This window comes from Mytilus galloprovincialis, chromosome 12 (genome assembly GCF_965363235.1).
Source record: "Mytilus galloprovincialis chromosome 12, xbMytGall1.hap1.1, whole genome shotgun sequence".
In the NCBI taxonomy this organism is placed as follows: Eukaryota; Metazoa; Mollusca; class Bivalvia; order Mytilida; family Mytilidae; genus Mytilus; species Mytilus galloprovincialis.
This window is the reverse complement of record NC_134849.1, coordinates 44,433,883-44,460,024: the sequence shown is the minus strand read 5'-3', so window position 1 is coordinate 44,460,024 and position 26,142 is coordinate 44,433,883. Positions and strand designations below refer to the sequence as shown.

General features: G+C 31.9%; 3 protein-coding genes across 3 annotated transcripts in view; 2 read left to right on the top strand and 1 right to left on the bottom strand.

Annotated features, from left to right (window-relative positions):
• LOC143055128 (uncharacterized) overlaps nt 1–5,444 on the top strand; it is a 29,646-nt gene extending 24,202 nt beyond the window's left edge. Inside the window, exons 3-4 of the mRNA XM_076228269.1 lie at nt 4,168–4,662; nt 5,402–5,444. Of these exons, the coding sequence (XP_076084384.1) occupies nt 4,168–4,662; nt 5,402–5,444 (538 nt within the window). The remainder of the gene's footprint in view (nt 1–4,167; nt 4,663–5,401) is intronic.
• Nucleotides 1–9,508, top strand: part of LOC143053675 (E3 ubiquitin-protein ligase TRIM71-like) — a 63,164-nt gene extending 53,656 nt beyond the window's left edge. The window contains exons 2-3 of the mRNA XM_076226464.1: nt 6,017–6,085; nt 9,475–9,508. Of these exons, the coding sequence (XP_076082579.1) occupies nt 6,017–6,085; nt 9,475–9,508 (103 nt within the window). The remainder of the gene's footprint in view (nt 1–6,016; nt 6,086–9,474) is intronic.
• A 12,762-nt stretch (nt 9,509–22,270) lies between these two features.
• Nucleotides 22,271–26,142, bottom strand: part of LOC143053879 (uncharacterized) — a 72,231-nt gene continuing 68,359 nt past the window's right edge. The window contains exon 12 of the mRNA XM_076226670.1: nt 22,271–22,333. Within this exon, the coding sequence (XP_076082785.1) occupies nt 22,286–22,333 (48 nt within the window). The 3' untranslated portion in view covers nt 22,271–22,285. The remainder of the gene's footprint in view (nt 22,334–26,142) is intronic.

The window sequence follows — 26,142 nt, the reverse complement described above, 5'->3', positions numbered from 1 at the left end:
ATACATCTGGTTTTTTTTAGTTTTTTTTTTATCAAGTTTCGTGTTTTATGATCCTAGCAAAGTAAGTATGAATACCAATTGAAAATGTACAATAATTTAATGTTTTCAATTTGATGCGTATTGATTTTTAATTTAACATAGCATGTGAATTTTACACACGAAATACTCCAGACACAGGTCACTTAATCATGTGATTCGCATGTCGACATCAATGTTTCGATTGTGTCATAATCGAATACAACCTATGACAAGATATTACTTTCATGATAATAGTATGCACATGGTTTGGCTTCTGTACCTCAAATCTTAATGTTTTATATAGTGGTTTGTGGACTGCTGTTTTGCAGTTTTGCCTGTTTGTCTTTTCTTTTAAGCGTTATATTGTCTAACTTTCCTTCGTATGGTGACACCTAGGGTATATTCATCTTTTTGCAACACTCAAAAGGACTGACATAGGAAGGAACACAGGCGGAGACGATTTTTTACTTATATTTTATTTTATTTCGAAACTTGTTGTCACTTCCAATCCGAAATGTATCGTACAAGGACGACTCTATTTTGATAAAGTAAATTTAAAGGTTATTTAAAAAAATACAAGATTGGAGCGATATGGTTTTATGGAAACTAAGTAAACAAGTGTAAAAAGCTAGATACATTGAATTTTATGTCTGTCATATCTATGTCTTGATTAAGTTTCATCTGATGTATCTGGGGAACTTTTGGAGCTGTGATATAAAAACACACCTTTTCAAGAATAAATATTTATTCAAGGTGAAAAACATGATAAATTTAGATAATAAATAATGACAGCCCTGAAAAAAATAAACCGTAGGGCTTAGATGTAATACCATTAAATCATTGTACGTCAAATTTCGTTGTATACGATAATCGGTCGAAAAAAATGTTTCCTTGAATTTGACAGTTGTAGGTAATTAATCCTACATTTTATTGCAGTGAAACAGTTCTGGGTCATAAACATATGTCTTGGGTATTTCAAAGCACCATTATTTTTTTATTTGGGTTTTCTATAGAAAATTTGGAAACTAAATCTTATACACAGGTTAAATAAGGGGGAAATTTGATTGGTTCACTTCCAGTGATGGTTGTTGTCTTATAAGCAATGTAATGTTATTTGAATTGGGTTTCTTTAGTACTGGACAGGATAAAACTTTACTCATGCCAAGTACTTCTTTATTTGAAGCAAGGATAAATTCTGCACAATTGTTTTGAAAGTGCAATTATATCAAAGACTAATAGAAGAAATTCAATGGTGTTATTACACCTAATTTAAGCTAATGTGATCGCTTCATAGTGACACACAAAAAAAAAGGCATTGAGAGGTCAACAATATTCAGCAATAGTTAAGTATAAATATAATGTGTCATAACTCTAAATCACTTAGAGTCCAGAAAAGTTGGAAATTATTTGAATATAAAGTATGAAAGATTTGTACGTGATTTACATGATTTCCCGGCAGTTGAAAGAAATTAGAATTTGCTGCGGGGAATTGCGGCTTTGGTGTTTAATTTTGAATACACCTGTGATGTAAATCTTTTGTTCAAACTCTCCCTTATTTTTCAGTAATTCAGATTTTCTTGGCACAGTGGGAACGTGAATTACTTGTCTTTTCACGTATAAGTTCGAAGGCGTATGAATCTTTTGGGTAGGAAATTTATTGTGTTAAATGATGGGTGTATAATTATCATTTTAAGACTTGCTTTACTTTATTGAACGTCAATATTTTTCTTTTTTCTTAGTGCAATGATGGATCCGGACATTGATAATGGCGTTGAGCGAACTGCGGAGATGAAATTAGAAAATCACAGAATGATTCATTGTCACAAATGATAGGAAGCTTTTCAAATAAACTACATACATTTTATCATCACAAAGAAGATCAGACTTACAATTGAACAAATAACATAATCAGCTTAAGGATTTTAAATTATTTACTTTCTTTAAAAAAATAATAGGATTTGGAATATATAAATTCATTTGACGTATGCATGAGTTAAACGTAAAAGATGGGTGTCTTGATTATCATCGATCGTAAGTGGCTTTGGAGTTATTTCATGTTATATGGAGGAACAGTAGTTGTTTGCAACATAAGACCTTTCAATATAAATAATAGTTGCTATGATATTATATGTATATTGGTATGTAAAAATTGACATTCCTTATCATAATACGAAGGAAGTTGTGTTTTGCACTGCTTTGTGCAACTTGTAGCCAATGTTGAGAACAACCCTTTGTTAAACAATGGTAAAATAACCAAAATACCGAATCTGTAGAAAATTCAAAACGTAGCGACTTTAACCAAATTGGCATAATCAAAAGCCCAAACTCATCAAACGAACTGTCATTTTCCTAACTTGTTGTAGGCATTGTTTATTTTGAAAATGGTGGACTTTTTGTATTTTCTGTCAATATTTATTTGTAACAATATTCAATGAGTTCTAAGAGTACTGTCGTTGAAGAGTTGCCACCGTCAATTTTGATTTGACGATCGCAAATCTCCGTTTTACTGTCTCCTCTAAACTGCATTTGCGACCGTCAAATCTACAATTGACGGTAGCAACTCTTCAACTACAGTACTGTAATCCTTAAATAGAACTCATTGAATATTGTTACAAATATATATATATATATATACTATTATTCCGATTCTAATGCATTATAAATAGAAAAAATACGATAAAACTTGAAAAAATGTCTAAATTTGAAAAATAGAAAAAAATCCTCGAAACTTCATGAATGATTTTGGCACAAAGACGTCATGGCTAAACGTGACGTCATACAAATGAAAACTTACAAACTCGAGGTTATTACGTTACCTGTACGCTTCAAATTCGGATAAAATTACATTAAAACAGCGAATTCGAGGTAGGTGTTGTTTTATTTTCGATTATATAGTAGTAAACGAACATTTGTTGATTCAATCAATTCAAAATGGCGGGTCCCTCCTTAGTTATGCTTGGTCAACTGTGGATTTGACGGCATCTTTTAGCCAATGAAAACAATTGTTACATCCAAATTGCATTAGAATCTTGCATATGACATTGGTTAAAAAAAAACTGATATTGAAGGCCTGTGATTCCTATCGGGATTTCTGTGGTAGAGGATTTTAGGGTTCCACAAATTCTTTTGAAAAAGCGGATGTTAATGGTGAATATACAATGTTACGAAAATAGAAACATTTGTGTATGAGGCTGAAAAATTGGAAAAAGGGCGAGGTTCTACGGAGCCCTTCCCCAGTTTTGCGCTGAGTAAAAAAAACAATATTCTGACATTTACATTATATTGTTTTTATGCTGCAATTTGAATTAATAAATTGATAACGTTTTAAATCGTAATACAAATGTCAAACTTATTTTCATTCCTAAATGGACCTCTGATTGTGGAGAAATGTGTTCCATGATGAAATTGACTTTATACAAAATATAGCTTTGTTATTATTTTTAGGAAATACACGTTACTTCAATATAGATGCAGTATAAAAACATTTTTGATTGATTTTAAATTGATTAACGCCCAGGGATAACTATTGCATGCCTATGCAAGACGATGATCTTAACAATCAGTTTGACATGTAGATTGGACGACAAGGATTAAGGATGTGATCTTTGGATTGCAACAAGACACAACGATATGACTCGAGATATTTCATTGCATACGGTTTACCTTTTTTTAATTAATCGTCACTAAAATGTCGTAGGAAGACGACACGCGAGCTTGGTATCCCATATTTTATTCCTACTCAATTTGATGGGTGTGTTTACTTCGGGGTATTCAAGTGTAAATTGTAAGTAACTCGTGTTACCTGTTGTGTTAATGTATGTATTTGAACAAGTATTTGATAAGATAAAATTGTATGTCATGTGATAAATCACCTATCAGTCTTGTGATTTTATTTCAGTACAACATGGCTCAGGCTGCGTCTAAAACATGTGAAATTTGTGTGAGTGCCCCTGGATCACAATACTGCTTAGATTGTGAACAATATTATTGTGAAAACTGTAAGTCGCTGCATAAAAGGCAGAAGTTATCGACAAATCACCAGTTTCAACACGCCTCCGAACTTATCCCGGAAGGTAAATCTAGATGTAGCCAACACAAAGAAGAATTCAACCTAATGTGTAATACATGCAATGTACCGGTATGTACCAGCTGTGTGACAGGAAATCACAATGGTCATACATTTTCGAAATTGGTCGATGTTATTGCTCAATTACGAGGAGAAAACGAAAATCAAATTCGTGACAAGACCAATGAAGCAAATCAAAATATAACGAAAATAGAGGATAGCTTGAAATCGTTTGATAATGATGTACAATCTGTCATAAAAGCTATCACCGATCAAAGCAACAATATTAAATGCATGGTTGATAAATCTGTTTCTCAGATGATTGCTTTAGTAAAAGAACAATCAACGAAGGAGAAAGATAAACTCATGAATATTTTATCTGCTGCTAAATCAACACTTGTTGCTGGACAGAACTTAGATAGAAGAAGACTGGATCTAGATAACGCCAGACCGGATGAAACTATGGTACAACAGATTAATAAGATGAAAGAAGAGATCAGCAAACTAGATATTGACTCTCTTCCCGAGTTTCCAAAGATATCCTTCGATAGTAAAGCAGTTACTGTGGATGACATCAGGCAACTAATCGGTTCATATACTTTAAGGTAAATATCCAAATTTATGTTTTCGAAAACCGCGAATGACCGTAAAAAATATCTTAATGTTTATTCATAGTGTCAAACTATTTAAAAATGAAAACAATTATTTCAAGCTTTGAGTAAACAACCGGAATGTCTTGGTCCAGAGATCTCCATCACCAAGCCATTCTTTATATTGACAGTATAAACTATTTATCTAAAGGTAGTAACTAATGATCATTTCTATGAATACTTAACCGAAATATATTTCTAAAACAAATCAACAAAGGATTATTATTTTGCTTCCAATTGTTTTCTTTATGACCTTTGATTGCCTTATAAAATTATCAGGTGTTTTTACTTTAAATCGAAACGGACTAACACGATAACTAATAAGAGTAACACTATTTTTTATGTTATGAAAATTCTTCAACTTTTAGCTTTCGTCTCTTATTTTCTATAATGTAGTCTTTTTTCTTTCGTCGATTTTTTTAAGCTGTATGACAACATCTGTATATTTACCCTTCTCCAAAGCGTCATCTCAGAGAAATATCAGGATAACTGTTTTAGTTTGTCAGTTGCGCATTTCGTATACACAAGTACCCTGGGTCTTAAAAATGTTGGAGATTTAAATCAATCAATTATACTTTTTATTAAAAAATGAAGTACAAATCTGTCTAAAGACATCTGTGAACAGAAGTAGAAAATTAAGTATGTTTCATATACATTGTATTTGTAGATCTCAGTATACCTGGTATAGAAATGCTTTTTTCAGTAACTAAATTTGAAAAAAGGGAAGCATGTTTAATGAGGACAAGAGTCTACAATAAAATTAAAGACACAGTTTGACTTCTCGCAAGTCATTTTATTACCGCACTAATTCATTATTAACTATAATATGTGAAAAAAGTAAAATAATACACCTTATACTTATATATCCACCCATATGTCATAACAACTCATAGTTTTGTAAACTTTACAACACTATTCTACTTTCATTGATAATAAAAGTCATACATCAGTCCGTATCTCGTTTTTTAATATTTTTAAAATAAGGAATTAGTTGTGTGAAAAAAAAACCTTAACATTTAACTTTCATATTCAGCATATATCATAATATCTCAGAGATTTCTTATCTTTTCTTCATTCTACTTTCATTGGTAAAAAAATCATACATAAATCTGTCTCTTTTTTAAAATAAGCAGGTTTTCTATATATTGAAAAAATATATAATTGTTAAAAGAAATATAATTAATATATCTCCTATACATTCAAACAGAAATTGACAAGAAGAAGTTTTTAAAGACATTTATTGTTTTTCGAAAATGGTGAAACAATCTTTTTTTTATTTTAGTGGATGTTCACCAGTCAAAGAAAAAGAATATCCACAACATGGATGGCTATATAGATGTTCAGACTGTGGGTAGGTTCCGAAAGAAATTAAATAGATCATTAATTGTGACTATGGTCCATACACTTTAGATACATAAAGGCTTAAAAAATTAATCAATACCTAAATGAGACTGGTAGCAACCAAAATAGACAGAAAAATATCTTGTTACATAATGTCATATATATTTATCCTGCAATTGGGTGTCCTACTATACAGATACAGCCCTACAGATATCGCTATGCTTTATCTGCATACTATACAGATATCGCTTTAAAGCTCCGTCCACTGCCGGACTGAGTATTGTTTGAACCTGTGTGACCTCAGAATGTGTATTCCAATGACGATGACAATTGTCGATTTCAAAACATGAATGTGTATGATTGTGTTACAAAATCAACCATGTCAATTTCAGCATGCTTGTTTAGTGAATGTCAAGTCTGAAGCGTAGGACAACTCTTACACTTCTGTTTCAAATTGGACAATGTTTTGTTATTTGTTTTTACTGTTGAAATTAGTTGTTATGTTAAAATAGATATTTATTCACCTTGAGCGATGTATTATTGTTGACCATTCGAGATTCTTTTTTTGCGAACCCGTCTTCAGCGTAATGTGTGATTTTGATATTACTACGCGGGCCTCAAGGGATTACAAATCGAAAATAAATGCTAAATATGTTAGTTTTTGTGTCTTTCAAAGCACAAACAATATACAGAATTAATTGCAGGATAAAGACAATAACTGTTTAGTGTCTTTAAATATCAGCTGTATTTGTACTCGGCTCGAAACAGGTGTAGTAGCTCGCTAAAAGCTCGCATACACCTTGTTTCCTAGCCTCGTACAGATACAGTTGATATTTAAAGACACTAAACAGTTATTGTCTATATAGCTGTATTTAGACCCTTCTACAACGAAATTTGTTACATGCACACGTATAAAAATTGCGGTTTTTATCCAACACTATCATAGGTTTGAACGTTGTTTTCAATTTAGACATGTTTATATAAATATATATCTGTAGTCAATTACATCCTTATTTCTTGCATTAATGTACAGGAATTTGTTTTTTAATATAATGCATTTGTTAAATGACTGTTTGCAAATGCGTGAGTCTAAACAAATCAATTTCGACACATTTTTCTTAACCCCTTTCATTTGATGTCGTGGGAAACTTGTAGACTTGTAAAATTATTCAAGAGACGATTCTGGACTGCATATATTTGCTTTGTTTTTGTCCCTGAGAAAATTAATTGCTTTTTAAAATATGTTGGTTTACAGAATTAACTATATTTTCAATATAAGCGATCAATCAGACATTTTTGTAGCTTAAGGTGGATAGGGTGACTTAATTTAAATTTATAGAATTTAATAATTTGTCAAAATGTAGTTTTTATCATTCTTTTTTCAAAAATATATATATAAAAGAACTTTTTGGCATGCTACAGGTTGAGTAAAATTATCAGATTTTGTAAAGATTATACACGGAAACTCCATTTTTGTGTGATAAAAAGAAAAATTACATTATAGAATTTTAAGATATAATGCGAGATCGGTCTTATAAAATGCTTTTAGATTAAGAAAGAAATTGGGTCACCGGACTTGTTTTCTTGCTTCAATTTTCAAAAGGTAAATTCATAACTGATTATGATATAAAGATCACTTCATTTGAGTTATCTTCCTACATGTAGCAAAAAAAGAATCAAGCAAAATGATTGCGTTATTTTTAGAAAAAACATCCGTAAAAATGATAAAGCACATAATTTTCTACATGAACAATAAGAAAAGTCTTACACATGAATTACATACTACTCTCAAATTTTGAAAATTACATTCGATGCACATCTTTTTTTATTAGTTGGTAGAGGGTTTGAGCTAGCTTTCATTACATAAGAGTACCCTCAGACCTTTACTCAGTGTCTTTTTGTTGTTGGGATATACAAGTACCCGGCCACGTCACTCTGTGTTTTTGTTAGATGCATTTATATTTGTTTTCATCTGATGAGTTAAGCCTTTTTAACTGATGTTTATAGTTTGTTCTTATGTTGTACTACATGTATAACACAACTGTCCTGGGTTATGGGGAATCCCGCTAACCTGTTTAACCCCGCCACATTCTGTTTGTATAATATGCCTGTCATTCAGTGGTTGTCGTTTGTTGATGTAATACATAATTATTTAAAATATTTTTTTGAACATACATTAGGCTGTTAGTTTTCTTGTTTGAATTGTTTTACATTTGTCATTTCTTGGTCTTTTATAGCTGACTATGCGGTTTGTTCATTGTTGAAGCCCAAACGGTTACCCATAGCTACTACTTTCTGTGTCATTTGGTCTCTTGTGGAGAGTTCTCTCGTTGGAAATCAAACGACATCTTTTTTTATATTTTCTCTGTATTTTCACAATTTCGTTTTTGTTCCGCGAGTTTTTATATTTGCATTAATGATGAGAGGGTTGGAATGTATTCGCTTGGTTCCCGACAACAAGACGGGACATAATACATGTATTAGCTAAACGCTGATAAAGTTTGTTTCACATCAAACACTTGATATATAAATGTTACACCTTACATCCCTTAGATACAGTACGATACTATTTAATCTCAATTAGATCTGTTTTTAAATGATAAACAGTGTCCATTGAAAAATCATAAGTATGTTTTTTAGAATATCATATTTAAAACAAAGAAGACGTTAAACTTGATATTTCATGTAAAGCGTGAATTGTGATTGGTATTCAATCAATTAAGTAGTCTATATTAACAGGTTTCGGAAAGCTTTGAAGTTTAAGTTTGTTCTATTTCAAGAACAGGAATATTGTAATTTCATGCGCTGTTTGGTTAAAACTTGAGTTTAATTGTTGGTCATCGAGGGCACCATAAAATGCATATGCTGCAGTTCAGTTCTGTGGTATTTACATATGTCAAAAATAGAGGTACAGCAGTAAACATCGTGTTGTTAGCTTAATCACTATAAAAGCAAACAAATATATAAACGAAAAATTACCATGACACAATAACACAATGAGAGAATGCGTAAGTACAGAGCCACGTCATAAGCAACAAAGAAACACAAAAAGTATTAGCTCGTCAGGCATGATCTTTATAAAATGTTATTTATGTTTTGCTTTGTAAACACTAATTTTCTATTGATTGTCCCTGTAACATGTGTAACGTACGATGACCTATAATTGTTAATTTCTGTGTCATTTTGGTCTCTTGTGGACAGTTAATTTTGTCTCATTGGCAATCATACCACATCCTCTTTTTTATATTTGGTTCAAAATTAGTTTAAAGCAATGAAGTATCACATAGAACATTATGAATGAAGTGTAATTCGAATGCAACAAAAACCCAAGGATAAGAAATACAGATGGATGCACTATTTTACCTTATCACATGTGATATATATTTATTATCTTTTAAGGAAAGAATGTATTCAATCTTACAGATATCCGTAAGTATACTATTAATATTTCTACAAGCATATACGAATAGAAGAGTAAATGCTATTTTTACTCAAAAGTGTGAACCAACTGTGTCTTCTTTTTACGAGCCGCAATTACGCCTGTGCATTTTAATATCTATAGCGTTTATTGCCGCAGCATTATTTATGTTGTGATTTGTTTACGTTCTTATAAATCTTCATCCTGCTTTAGACCAGTAAAAAATGAACATTAGTATGACAAGCATAATGTATTATGTGTCAATTTTTTTATAAAAAATAAGAAACACTTGTGGTTTTCCAGTGTTAAACTTTCCAAAATACACTTAGAACATCCAGAACTTAAACTAAATTTAGTGATCCAAATAATATAGGGACGTCAACAATACTCGAAAATTAGATTATTGATCAATTGTACAGAGTATCGAAACCAAAAACCATACTCGACTAATCGGTTCCCTGTTAGAACATTGCTGTCTTCTTCATATTGAATTGATCATTCTGATCATTCTTACAGATGTTCCATTGATTTAAATTAGCATCATTGATTAATCATACTAGTAAATAAAATACTTTTTTCCCTAATACTTTATATTTTGTTGTACGTAAATACGTAGACTATACATACCGGGGCGAACACTTTACACTAAACATGGCTTAGGCGGGGTCACAAGTTCACGATTGTTAGAGACGTCATTAACAGCACCATTTCCGATCAAGATCAAGGTCCTGTGAATCGGGGTTGGAAATTCAAACTTTTATAATATTGTCTAAAACAATTATTCAAGCACGTTAACAGTGAGATATTTTTCACGATTCTACCTAATTCAGCCATTTCCAGGCGAAATTGTGCACTGACTCTGAGGGAAAATATCCGTAAGAAAACGGTCGCATTATGGTCATTGCAAATTGCTTTGTGTGGACTCAATCGTATCGTGTTCTGTAATTGTTAGGGCTCTGACGTGGATATCATTGTCGAACATCGTTTTTGTAACTAGACTGTTCCAGAATGATTTCGGCAAAGACGGTTCGCATTCGACCTCACTTGACCTTTCCTGATCCGTAGGAATCTGTTACGCATGTATACGACTTTGTTCAGGATTATAAGACATTCCAGATCCTTCAGAATAGAAATCCTACTGATTAGCTTTTAGTGTTTTAGAGCGGTCTGATATTAAACGGGAGCCATAATCGGCACTGTATGAATGTCGTTTTAGCCATTCTGTCACTTCGGTACCATCAGACCAAATAGTTTCGTCTGCAAGTCTGTAATTTACAAAGTTTCAAAACCGAGTGTCCCTAATAATGGATGACGTCTAATAATTACGCCTTTGTTGATATGAAACATGTTAAATGTGTTTTCATAACGATTATCAAATGATATTGTTGTTATAAATTTCAAATTGGTTTTTTTTAATTCATATTGCTTTAACTGGTTTTTTTTAATGAGTGCTGAAAGGTTATGAGCATTTTGTTATTTTTGGTTTGATATTCCTTTTTTCAGATACTTATATAGGTGGTTTGTCGTCCGTTGAACAACAAATCACAAAATTTTAAGTACATAGTTTTGAAATCCCAATCGAGTACTCGAGTATCGCGTGATAATACCAACGAGTTATTAATAGTTATCCGAATTTATATCCCTCACCAAAAAGCATATACAGATATTTAAATTCATTTATTTCTGCTTGCACTGTGGTTTGACATGCATACAGACCTTTTAAGGTATTACAACGTCTTTTGTTTTGTGTGTTAACAATTTTGTATATAGATATAGACTGAAGTTTATTAAAGACATTTTGGAATCCTACATAAACGCCAACATAACTAATCTTAATTTAAAGATGGTAGATTCATTCTTAATAAACTGTTATATATAGCTTTAATTCCTAAAATTGGATACCTGTTTAGCGATTTGATGACAAGGGAATACAGAAAAGTACAAATTCACCAATGATTGTAAAAAATAAACTTATGCTATAATTCCTTCTTTTTCAGTTTGTAAGTATCAAGTTGAAGTTTAATCAGAGAAGTATATATACTTTTACTACAATGCAAATAGAACCTGTATTTCCGCTTAAGAAAAAATTGTTCCCTATTCGATTTAATAATAAACCATCGGATGTTAACCGCGACCAAAACAAACAAAAAAATACACCATATTTAAAGCATAACAACCGTCTTGCCAAGCGTACAGAGGAGCAAAAACTACATATTCCTCCGCCAATAAAAACTGACCATCCCGAATTAGTACATTACTGATGTAAGTATTGTTAAATACAAATCAATCAATGCATGACACAAGCTGACAAGACTTCACCACTTCTTTCAACAATTATTTTGTTACCATTCCACATCGAAAAAACGTTTTTTTTTTGTTTTTTTTTTTAATTAATCTTGTAAGCGCATATTTACATGTACACCTGAAAATTATGAATGAATCAATAAGTGCAATGCTGGTGAACAATTACTGAAGCTGAAGTTTTGATAATCAATACATGTTCTGTAATTTCATATGTTAGCAAAATATAGTATTATAAAATTCAACATAGACAGTAAACACGGTGTTTTTGCAGTCAGTTAGTCTTCTTTTATGTTATCATAAGATCTTGCATTCTGATATCTGGTACATATATATTTATCAAGCTTCTCCTAAAATCCCAATAATAAAACTCGCATATGTTTCAATTTTCCCGCAAATTGCAATAATAAATACAACAAATAATTTTTTAAAGCAAAAATAACTATACATTGTAAGGTGACTAAAGTCTGACAATTTCGATATGTTCATGGTACCATATATAGTGTCCTGTCTGCACTCGAGTTTCTACTGTGTTTTTAAAAACATGTTTTCCATACACAAGAGTTTGTTTATTAAAAAAAATCAACAACTTCTTTCAGCAGCTTACAAATTTTATTTGCGCCTCAAAAAATAAATTGTTGGTTGCTTCTGGCGAATAACTTTACAAACACATTAATGTTGACAGTTTCATAATCAACTGGATACTAGAACGTCATATCAATAAAGTTAAAATGAGTTGTTTTATTGCTTATGGAATTATAAGTCTCAAGATCGATCTGTATTACTAATAATGTAATAAGATACATCGATGTAAGGGTAGATCAACAAGATACTTCCCTTGCTAAATAAATCCTTTAATTCACTCATCGTTACGTTAACTTTTAGTGAGACGATCATAAACTTGACACCTAATCAGGGAGTATAGATCCTGTGGTGACACCTTTAGAAAATACAAACCTATAATTTCTAAGGTCTAGGGTTATACTTCATCATAACTCTCTATAAATATATTTTTCATTGTACAAAGAAAGAACTTTTTTTTTAAACAAATCTTAGAAGCGCTCATATAAATGTACAACTAAATTATGAATAAAACAATAATTTAGTTCTGGTGAACATTTCAATACAGCTGAAGTTCTGATAATTAGATATTGTTTCTGCAATTTATAATGTGAGCAAAATACAGTATTATAAAATTCAACATCTGCAGTAAAATATGATGCTTTTGCAGTCCGTAAGTGCCCGTTCATGTTATCATAAGCACTTGTATTCTGATATCTGAAACTATATCTGTATGCATGATCTCCTACTGATATATTTTCCCACAAATTGCAATAATAAATACACCCCATAATTTCTGAATTTACAGTATCTAACATTGTATGGTCAAGTTTGTTAATTTTGACATGTTCACAGCATCATACATAGTGATATTGTAATTGACCTGTCTGCACTCCCATCCAGGTTACACTCTTTTTCTCATTTTTAAACATGTTTTGCACAAACAATAGTTTGTTTATTATAAATAAATTCAAAAACCTTCAGAAACATAGAAACATAGAAACTAAATTTGCGCCTCAAGTATAAATTATTGGCTGCCTCTGGCGAATAAATTTACAAAATCCTGGTACCTTTGATAACTTCAAAATAATATATTTTTTCTACACGACACATAGGGAACTCGGTATTCACTGGTGTATGAATTCCAAATGTTGTACCACTAGCATGTCAACACTGGTATTATGAGTTCAAATCATGCATGTGGCCATTGTGCTCGACGTCAATCAAAACTGAAAATAATTGTCATATTCTTCTGCAAACGATCGGAGATTCTTTGATCGCACGCCCGCGTCCTCAACCAATAAAAAAAAATGACCGCCCCGAATTAGAGAATTGCTGCTGAAAGGGTTTCAAACAACAAAATACCAAATTCTGTAATATCAACAAAATATTTTAGTTTTTTGCACACAGAAAGAACTTAAAAAAATAGAAAGATAAATTCTAGAAGTACTTTACATTAATTTCTATTTTTTTCTATTGGGCGCTTTATTATTTTTCATTATTGACATTATAACATATAAAGGAAGACTAAACTTATTAATGAAAAATTAGATTGAGCACTGGTAAACAAATCCATACAGCTGCAGTTCGGATAATTCACATGTGAAGCAGGATCTGCTTGTCCTTACAGAGCACCTGAGATTATTCCCTGTTTTTTTTTATATCATGAATTTACTTTTTTTCCTTTGTCCTTTTGTTATTAATAAAGGGCAGTTTTTTTACTAAAAAAAATCGAAAAATTAGTGTTTCCAATGTCTGACAATTTCTTTTGCTAAATTTTATCTTTCCTACAATTACATTATTCGTAAATATAAATCAATACACATTTGTTTTTAACGATCGTGGGTAAATTATTTAGCCAGTGATTCGTTAACACAAATAACTAAAACAACTGTTTACCCAATTCTTCCATAGATATAAAGATTTGGTTTTGAGGTTTTGAGGTTTGGTTGTAGCTGTAGAAAACTGTTTTCAAACGGGATAGCACATACTCATTTTTTAACGGAAATTTGGTTCTCCCTGCCCGGATATTTAAAAACGATACTTTCAATAAGCTCATTCTGAAAGGTTACTAATTCAACACTGTAACTAGATCATTGAATATTGTTTTTCTGGGTATTAATAATAATTTTGTTATCAGTAAATCAAAAGCAAACTAAATATACTGTTATCAACATACACACATTCATTGATGTACATCTATCGATACCTGTATCAGCTGACTGTTTATGACGTCTTTACACTAAATCCATTGACTGTTGAATATGTACTGATTGATAATCTACTCTTAGATGTATGTTTTTTTTTTCTATTATTTGTTTGTGGTTTGAACTAGCTGTCAGCAGCTGCGAGTATTCTCAGATCAGTACTTAGTCTTTTTTTGGGGGGGGGGGGGATGTAAAAGTACCTGGCCACATCCACTTGGATTTGTTTCTTTATCCATCTGATTTTTATAGTTCGTTCTTATGTTGTACTTTTACAGCACTGTCCAGGTTTTGGGGAGGGTTGGATTCCCGCTTACATGATTAACCCCGCAATATTATATATTATATATGTATGTGCCTGTCCAAAGTCAGGAGCTTGTAATTAATTGGTTGTCGTTTGTTGATGTGTGACATATTTGTTTTCGTTCATTTTTTGTACATGAATTATTACATTTGTTGTCTTGTTTGAATTGTTTTACATTTGTGAGGGGGCAGGACCTTTTTCGGGACGTCGGGATCGGATATTTTTAAGCTCGGGATTTCGGGATTGACCCTTTCGGGATCCGGGAATTCTTCTTTTGAATTTCGGGATGCCGGGATTTAATTTTTTCTAAAATCGGGACCTCGGGATTTCATATTTTTAAGTCTGGGATTTCGGGATCAGGACCCCTCCGACCACTCCTCATTTTTCATTTCGGGGCCGTTCATAGCTTACTTTGCGGTATGGGCTTTTGTGACTGTTGAAGGCCGTACGGTGACTTATAGATCTTAATTTTAGTGTCATTTGGTCTCTTTTAAAAGAGTTGTCTCATTGGCAACCATACCACAACTTCTGTACTTTTCTTTAGATATATACAGACATCTAATACGTTCAAGTCTAGCATATCTCATCTTTTAAAGTAGTATTCTATACAAAGCATAATAATTTTGTCATTCTCCGCCAAAAATTATTAAAACCTTTCAATAGACTTTATCACAAAGAAATCATTTACGATACTGTTGTAAAGTCATATAAGATGACATTTTGTGGATGTAGTATCTGTTCGCGCAAAAGGGTTTAATTAGTGTCTGTCGCAGGTATGTCAGTAATTTTGAGTTGATCATTGTTATTTTGATTACTTCTTAACCTTTTTATCATCGGACTTAGACTTTTTACTATGAATAAGGCTGTTTGTACCACTTTGGTAGAGTAAATGGTATAGGTGGAGGATTGCAATTTCACCAACATTCTAGCCTGATACAAATAAGAAACCGATAGCCATTATTAGTCTTGTGTTGTTGTTTTTTTCTGATTGTGGATCATTTGTATGTTTTGGAGTTGATGGCGTCCATTTTCCTGAACTCAAATTAAGAAGGGAAATAGGAAATGTGTAAAAAACTAAAAGCACAAAATATACTGAGTGCCGATAACAGACAACAACCCAATCAAAGGGCAGAAAACAGCCGAAGGGAAATAATTTGTCTTTAACACAGCAAGATAATTTCGCATCTGGAGGTGGGCTTCAGCTTACCCCTAAAATAAATGTACACTAGTGGAAATGGACATCATATAGTATATATTCTGTTAAAGGGTCAGCTGAAGCCCACCAACGATTTCTTATATTGCCGAAGACGTATTTGTAATCTTGGTCGAGTTATTGCCTCTGTGACACGTTTTCAGTTTTCATTGTCTATTCTATTTCATTTTGCGAGTGTCAATTTGATTTAGTTATGTAAATGACAGAGATTAAAACTGTAAGTGTACTCGAAATTTCATTACAGTAAAATTAATAACTACAGTCCGTATATTATTGTTCATTTTTGATTTGAGATCGGAAATAATGCAAGTAGTTATTGAGACTATCATATCAGCAATTGTATTGGTGAGTTGTGATAAACAAATTTGAATTACTTCGATAATATGTATGCACTTTAATATGATGCATTGATGTCGGTTAGATAAAAGCAAACGTCTTATGTATTATTGCATATTATCCTCCTTGGGAACATATGTGACTAAAAAGCCTGCACGTTTCTACTGTATAACTCATTAAAAACAACATTGCTCATAATGATCAATGTAAAACTATACAACAAATTAAACAGTTTATAACATTTGAATTACTTTTAATATATATACATTTAAAGCATTTCAGGATACACAATGACACAGTTTTGTCGATTAATGTATTCAACGTGCTGGATAAGCCGGTATACAAGGTATACATGTTTATATAAAAACCACAAATATTTTACATTACTTTGTTTTGTTGACATATTATTTTTTAATAATTCCAAATGTCATAACACTAACCTTAAAATAATTGAAATGTGTTTGTTTACAGTTATTTGCAATAAAAGGTTTGTTTGTGCCTTTTCATTTGTAGTTTGTGTATATGCACCGGACTACCTAGGTAAGTGCTCTTAATATAAATAGGAAATACTCGTTCGAACGGAAAAGCAAACAAAGCAAAGTAATATATTGTCTTTAACAATTCACTGTAACGATGTTAAGTGAATCTTCAAAGAACAGAATTAAGTTTAAAACTTGATAAAGCTGAACTAATATTTGTTTAAATCAAGACATACAAAAAATAAACATGTCGAATTTAGTGAAAGCTCAGTATAGCTCTATTCTTAGAATTAAAAGATATAACAAAACTACAATGTATTAATATATACAACAGAGCTGTTACAAAAAATGAAGTATACATGAAAGCATATATAAATCATTAGATGTTGTCATAATTAACAATTGCAAGTGACGAAAGCATAAACATTGTTTATGTTTCTATTTAGTTACTATTCAGTACATCCTGTCAAAACTTATTTTTTTGGCATTGCATATGTTTTCTCAAATTTTTTTTTACGTCTTTATACTCAAATATTTTACATATGCACTGATTCATTCTAGAAATCACAAATTTTGTTTTAAAGAATTCTAATTGGCTTATACCTAGCTTTCTTAAAGGGCTTATCAAATTAAATATGGTATTGGTTTTGATTGTTTAAAATACTTTATCTGTGCTGTTGCATTAGATAACCAATATGGTTGATACTCAGTAGTTTATTTGTTTTAATATAAAAACGTCAGTAAGGACCAGAATCTTCAATGCATATACGGCATTTGTGAGAAAACAAATGGTTTGAACGCGTTGAATTATTTTATGATAATCTCAATCTTTGAAAGGGTTATACATAATTAATTTGATAGTTCTGAGACGCCTTTGTGCATGACTGTTGAAAAATAAATGCTGATCCATTTCGACACCTGTTCTGGTTAATACCTAAAGCCGGCTTTCAACTTTCATATTTGATGATTAAAATAGTATGTTGAACGTCAATCCATATTGCTACAATGTTAAAAATGTCCTGCACCAAGTCAGGAAAATGGTCATTGTTATATTATAGTTCGTTTCTGTGTGTGTAACATTTTAACGTTGTGTTTCCGTTGTGTCGTTTGTTTTCTCTTATATTTGAGTGTGAATTCACATTACTATAAGACGTGTCACAGTACTTTTCTATCCCAAATTCATGTATTTGGTTTTGATGTTATATTTGTTATTCTCATCGGATTTTGTCTAATGCTTAGTCCGTTTATGTGTATGTTACGTTTTAATGTTGTGTCGTTGTTCTCCTCTTATATTTAATGCGTTTCCCTCAGTTTTAGTTTGTTATCCCAATTTTGTCTATATATTTACGAGTTTTGAACAGCGGTATACTACTGTTGCCTTTATTAAACAAAAAAATTTTGCAGAAAGTTTGTGAACAGGAAGTACTTTAAACATCATGCTTTTTAAACTCTTGTATGGTTTGGTTGTATCAATATTTCTTACAGTAAAACAAAAATATTTCAAGCATAATTATTTTTAAACGAATATATGTATTTCTTGTAGTTATATGGATTTTATCAAAGAAGTTTAAAAGAGGCAACACAGCAAAACCAGCAAATTTTTCCAATATATAATCAACAGTTGTACAGTAGTGATTTCTCTTAACGTATTAACTAGAAAACATTGAAATTTATATCTCTAGAAACTTACAGTTGATGTAGCTTTTAATTGTATATATAATAAGAGAGTTGTTTTCCGCTCGTTCTAATGGTTGAAAATGCTGTTTTTATTTGTTTTTTTTCCTGGCGAATTTGAATTCACTTATGTGGTTCGGTATTTTTGTTAGCTTTTTTGTTGACGGCTCCACAAAAAAAAAACCACTTATTATAGTTTATATATATATGCTTTTGAATTTACAATAAAGTGTGCGTTGTCGAGAGTTAAACGAGTGTTTATTTCATGAGCATTTTGAATACACACATACCCTCGGTTCAGAACAAACGGATAATTAAATCAATCAATCACATTTTTAAAAGCATTGGACTCCAAGAACTCAAAAAATAATTGGCTGATTTGAGTAAAACCAGAAGTATATAAAAGCATGTTTCCAATGATTTTAGAGATCAGTATAGATTTCTGTTTTCACATATCCATGATAAAAAGTTAAAATGGAAAATGAAAATAGGGAATATGTCAAAGAGACAACAACCCGGCCATTACAGTAAAACATCCGGGTGTTTTTCATTATCAAGGTCATTTGTTTAGGGGTTCACAAAAAGGAACCAAGGATTTCGAAATTACGATGTGAACTTTTTAGTTTACTACGAAATTAAAGACAAATATTGAGGTCATATTAGTTACTTCAATGCCATGATAATTAATAGTTTTTATCAGTAGTCTAGTTGAATGGATAAAGAAAAAAAAAATACATCAATCGAAGATCTGTTTTTATACATATTTTAAAAAAAATTGAGAAAGGATTTGTATCGAGGAAACAACAAACTGATTAAAGTGTAGAAAACAGCTCAATGACATCAATTGATATTAGACTAGGCGAGAAAATTATGCAGCCGTAAGGGATCTACAACTGGTCCCTTAAATTATATACGAATAAGAAAATGTACATGATGTAGTATGACCACCAATGATACAACATAACCACAAGGACAAAAATGATAGATCATCGTTCAGCATTCTACACATAAAACAACCCCAATCAAAACGAAAAAACTAACGGCCTGATTTATGTCAAAATTATCAACGAAAAACAAATATTACATGCATTAACAATCGACAACCATTGAATTGACATGCTCCTAACTAAGATGTGGCGAGGTTTAACTTGTTTAAAGGTGTTAACCCTCCCCTAACCTTGGACAGTGGTGGATCAGTAAAGCATATTGAAAATCTTTAACTATAGTCTCTATAGAGTCGGTATCGCTCAATTAGATCTATGTATATATCAAGCAAAGGATGCATTCACACAATGTAATTGAAAATAGACTGCATGACATAATAAACTCATCATAGATAAATCTGAACACTTTTGCTCCTTTGAGATTTTCCCTATTTATAACGGTTCAAAAATAATACCGGTAGACAAAACTTTTTAATACATCTATGATTTATTTTATGACATGTCAGCCATGTTGATTGGAAGGCGGAGTCATCGGATATATTTTTGAAACTATATACCAAATATGCTGATTGTCTCGGTAGTTTCAGAGGAGAAGATTTTTGTAAAAGATTTCGAAAATTAACAAAACACTGTTATTAACCTATAAAGGGCAATAACTCATTTAAATATAAATTGACCATTTTTGTCAAGTTGACTTATTTGTAGATCATACTTTACTGAACATTATTGCTGTTTATAGTTTACAGTCTCTATCTCTAATAATAATCAAAATAATAATCAAAACTGCAAAATTGAAAACTACCCATTCAGGGGAAGTAAACTTACAGATGGTTTTTAAATGCGTTTCAAAATACCAGGGCAGTTAAATTTTGATGTTTTATTTTCATGTCAAAAACTGCATTTTACTTCCATGTTCTTTTTTAAGCCATAATGTTCATCTTGGTTTGCTGGGCGGAATCATCTGATATTGTTTTTAACTAGATACCCTAAGAATGATTTAGGTAAGATTGGTTTAATTTAGTAAATTTAAGTAATTCCGAGAGGAAGATTTTTTTCAAAGTTAACGGACGACGGGTGCCAAGTGACCAGAAAATGTTATTTGGCTCGTTTGGAATAACATTAACGGTACCAACTTTTCTGCACCAGATGCGCATTTCGACAAAACATGTCTCTTCAGTGATTCTCGTAGCAAAAATATTTGAAATCCAAAGTTTATATAAAAGATGAAGAGCTATAATCTAAAAGGTCCAAAAAGTATAGCAAATTTTAATACCACAAAAAATCCGTATTTTCATGCCATCACCAGCCTTGTAGCTAGTACTTCGGTACTGGCATGAAAATACGGATTGTTTGTGCTATTAAAATATGCTGTTACAAATTGTTAGAAAAATTTCATAAATTAAGGAATGTATCTCCCTCATGCAAGCTCTGATTCCTTTCACGGATTTGGCTATACTTTTTGGACCTTTTGGATTATAGCTCTTCATCTTTTATATAAACTTTGGATTTCTAATATTTTGGCCACGAGCATCACTGAAGAGACATGTTTTGTCGAAATGTGCATCTGGTGCAGAAAAATTGGTACCGTTAATGTTATTACTACCACTGGGTCAATGCCTCTACTTGTGGACTGTTAGTCCCCAAGGGTATCACTTGAAACAGGTGAGATGAAAAGCAGTTGGAAAGGGATTAGCTTATCAGATAAACACAAAGCAGAAAGATAGATAACTTAAAAAAAGCCGACCGAATGTGTCAGGGTATTTATACATTCCAACATCAAGATATAAAATATGTTCTGAGAGTACTCACAGCTACTGAGAGTTAGCTCGAATTCACAAAGAACAAAATAAATCATGCATCTGCGACTAAAATAGCAACCAGTACCAATCCAACATCCAATGGTTTTACTGTAAAGACGTCATTAACAAGAGGAAAAAATGAACAAATTGAACAATAATGTATATTAGTTCAGGGAAATGGACGCCACAATAAACTGTGGCACATATAAACAAAAAAGGACACACACAGAACTGTATAGCTAACAAAATCAGCGACATTCACAGTTTGTTTTTTAAATAGATCTAGTGCCTTCCCTTTATACCTCTACCTTATAAGAAAAAAACGAACGCACAGCAATTCTCACAAGACCAAACCCGTTAAAAGAAGTCCGAGTACGAAGCTAGAAAATGTTCCAAAAGAAATTAAGCAAAATGACAAAATCAACATAAAATAACAATAAAAAGACTACTAGCAGGTAATAGGTAATAACATGACAGCTCCACACCTCCACCGACCGTGCAAGTGCTGTATATCCAGTCTAGGTTGTTTAAAACTTCCATCTTCAACATCCGTTTAAATAATTGTCTCAAAATCATTTAATATAGATCGATCTTTTAACACAAATCACCTTATACCATATATATATGTAATACTCTAATCGACGCCCAATTATGATTTCGTAATGAAATAAAATTGCAACTCGACGACCAAATAAAAGCCCCTTTAACATGTCTAATGGATGTCTTTCAAATTGTTTCTTAAATCGATGTTTAGTTTATCTGATCGACATCTCTTTTCTGGACCTGCTGCAGCTACGTCAACATTTTATTTCATAAACAACTGTCCCATTCCAGATTTAATAACAGCATTTTCCTAATTCAATTGTCATAAAAAAAGAATACAATACTTGAAATCTTGCAATTTTAAAATAGTTATACTTTTCAACACTAGAATGCACTTCTTTATTCTATCAATTGATTGAGACTGTATATTGCCCCTAAGTTGTCTTTCTGGTATGCTTGCCTTTTGGTTTTCGTCTCATTATCTGTGGTTATCACATATTTTTTAATATTTTTTAAATAATGACAATAGGACCTGAAACGACATTCCAAATCACTACTACTGAGCTATGTTTTATCAGCTATACAAGAAAAAGTTATGAAAAAAATAAATATAACTATACTTTTGTCTTGTATCATTTTGTAGGAAGAACTAGTGACGAATTTTGTTAATGTCTACTATCGGTTCCATTTCTTTTTGGTTTCCAAGTTTGACTCCTTGTATCCACCATGCAAAACTTACAGGAGCCCACTGTGATCCAACACTACGAATTAAATATTCTAAAAAAAAAAGGTACATGTTCTTCATTGTGTTTACCTCTTCAGAATGTTGAGCCGGTTGTTTTTATGCCAAGTCTGGACACTTAATAACATCCTATACAACCAATAATGATCCATTCTCGATTATCATTTAACTTAATTGTTTTGGTTATCAAATGCATATGTAACCGAAATTTGTCTGATGTGCATAATGCCTTTTCAACACTGCAGAGTTTTCTATTATGTTCAGTAGATTTTGATCTGTTTTTCCTGTTGCATCTGCAATAATTAAATTAGGATATCTGAGTTTGAAGATCATGTTATTACTGTCATGTTTATTCATATCTTGTGCCATTGATCATCTTGAGGTAGATGCTCTCACGCGTTTTGATATAATCGATCAGGATGTTAATATGTAGTTTATGTGGCCATATATCAAAGTTAGATTTCAATCAAACGTCAAGTCTGGAAACCAAAAGGAACAGTTACTTCGTAGTGCGGGGTAACAGTCACATGAAATAGCCTTTATTTTATTTCGTCAATGCAACGTTGTATCAATTACGAACGACTAAAGTTGTAACGAAAATTGTCAGTTTTGTTCCGGAACTGCAGATTTATGATCTTTGTAGATAGTATATACAAGTGTATCCACCAAAATTATCACTAGAGTGTGGCGAGGTATTTGATAAAAAATTATGTGTGTGTGTGATTTTGCTGCGTTGCTTCATTCATTTCACCCACATTTAATTCTTTTGTAGTTTATTGCATTGTTGTACTGTCGTAAATTAATGGAAGTTTGTCCGTTGTCATGTTGTGGTGTACATGTTGTTATGTAGTATTATATTATTGAATTTTTCGAAAAACTAAGGATTTTCTTACCCCAGGAGTAGATTACCTTAGCCTAAGATAAAGTTATAAGATTGCCGATTGCAACAAAGTATCTGAAATCAGTGTCTATGCATTACAACCATTCATGCATCAGATAGTTGTCAAATCTTATTTTAGATTACCTAACTTTTTGGAATTTTGGGTCCTCAATGCTCTTCAACTTTGTATTTGTTTGGCTTTTTAACTATTTTGATCTGAGCGTCACTGATGAGTCTTATGTAGACGAAACGCGCGTCTGGCGTATAAAATTATAATCCTGGTACTTTTGATAACTATTATTTATGTATTTCGCTGGACTTCATTTGTACTGTATTCCTGTCACGTAATGGTGTCACTTCAGCGGTATTTTTAACATTGACATATAAGCGAGAGGTTTGGCTAGCCAGAAAACAAGGTTCAACTCACCAATATGTGGCAGTTGAAACCAAATATTCCGTTTCTATGTTTGTTGGCGTTAGTTTTTGTAGCAGTTCAGTGTTTCTGTTGTTCTGTTGTTTTCCCCTTATAGTTGACGGTTTTTCACTCGGTTTTGGTTTGTGAACCGGATTTTTTTTTTCGCGGAATCGATTTATGACTATTGAACAGTATTTACTCTTGTTTTTTTTAATGGGCATTTATAATTATTAAGTATATACCATTTCCATTCTTTTAAAGGTGTAAAAATCTGAAGTTTGTTAATCAATCCAATTCCGGCCAATATCGAAAGTCCTTCGGGGAGTTAATTCTAAAATAAGCAGTTTTTATCAAATGGTCATTATGAAAAAGAAAGAAATTAAAGTCCTTAGATATTCCATTATCAAATTAATACATGGTAATTAAGGAATAACAGTACTGTTGTTTGAAGAGTTGCCACCGTCAATTGTAGATTTGACGGTCACAAATGCAGTTTTACTGGCGACCCGTAGCGGAGACAGTAAAACGGAGATTTGCGACCGTCAAATCAAAATTCACGGTGGCAACTCTTCAACTACAGTACTGTTATTCCGATTCTAATGCATTACAAAAAGAAAAAATACGATAAAACTGTCTAAATTTGTCAAATAAAAAACAATCCGAATGATTTTGGTACAAAGACGTCATGGCTAAACGTGACGTCATACAAATGAAAACTTACAAACTGGAGTTTATTACGTTACCTGTACGATTCAAATTCGGATAAAATTACATTAAAACGGCGAATTCGAGGTAGGTGTTGTTTTATTTTCGATTATATAGTAGTAATCGAACATTTGTTGATTCATCAATTTAAAATGGCGGGTCCCTCCTTAGTTACGCCTTGTCAACTGTGGATTTGACGGCAACTTTTAGCCAATGAAAAAAATTGTTACATCCAAATTGCATTAGAATGTTCATTGCACCGCCCGATAGTGGACACAATTCACACTTTGATTTTACACCTACTTCACATGTTTAAGATTTGTAGTGCTGATATAAATAATTAGAAATGAATGCTCAATTCAAGTTTTTCTCTTTCCCTGTTCTATGTGTTTACATTGTCACAAAAAGTAGGTTTCATCGTAGATTATATTTCGCATACACAGTGATAGTATACATCTGTTAATTTCAGTTCCAAGGTTGTGTACGCTACACACATTTTAGCTTTACCAGATTGATCATACTTCATAGTACATTTCCCCATCCTTGAATCTTCACAGATACTATTCATTGGGAATCAAATGGTTTTGTCAAATATGATCTTCTTGGTCTTTTCTGAAATGCGATGATGTAACTACAAGATTTTGTTTTATTTATTGGTGTCCAAGAGAGATATCATGATAAGCATTTGGGAGACACGAGACAGTCTTTTAAGTTCCGGAATTGACTCAGGTTGCTGTGAGTAAATTATGCGCTTAAGAATGTTCAGACATAACAAAATAATGCTGATTTCAGTAACAGCGATATGTTCTCATATCAAAACTGATAATGCCAAACACCATGCTTTCGTAAAGGAACATGTAGATGCGAGGATACATAATATTATACAAAAATCAAACTCGAACTTCGTGGTTTCCGAATCTAATGCATTCTATGTAATATTTTGAAAAGTTTACACCAAAATGTGATTGGTTAGAAACGTCCTACGCAATTGAAATTCAGTCAATGACGTGACGTTGTTTTAATTTTGGGGTACGAACAATGAAATAATCCATCGTCTTAAAATTCTGACTCGGCCTATTCCTATAACATAACAATACATCCACGTATACAACATCTGTTTTGAAGATTAGCTTTTTCACCTAATAATTTTAAAATCGTATAAAAGATGACGACCAATGAGAAGTAGAGTTAAGTTTCAAGCCCTTTCTTGATTCCTAAACTTGATCACATTGGTTTTAACATTATGCATCTATTAAATTAAAGCATTCTTATATTTAAAAAGTATAACAACAATACCAAACTCACACTAGTTAATATTTCAGTACATGAGTAAAAGATGTGTGGCATACGTGTATCAAGCAATCCAACGACATGAATATTCAAAAACATCCAGAAGTCAACATTTAGTATGACTATATGCAATTCCAATGTACAACAACATTGACTGAAATGATAGCTTACTGCATAATGATAGGTGTGTGCTTATCTTATAAGATTTCCAGATAGACTTTAAACCGTAATATTCAAGAAATCGTTCTACATTGTTTTA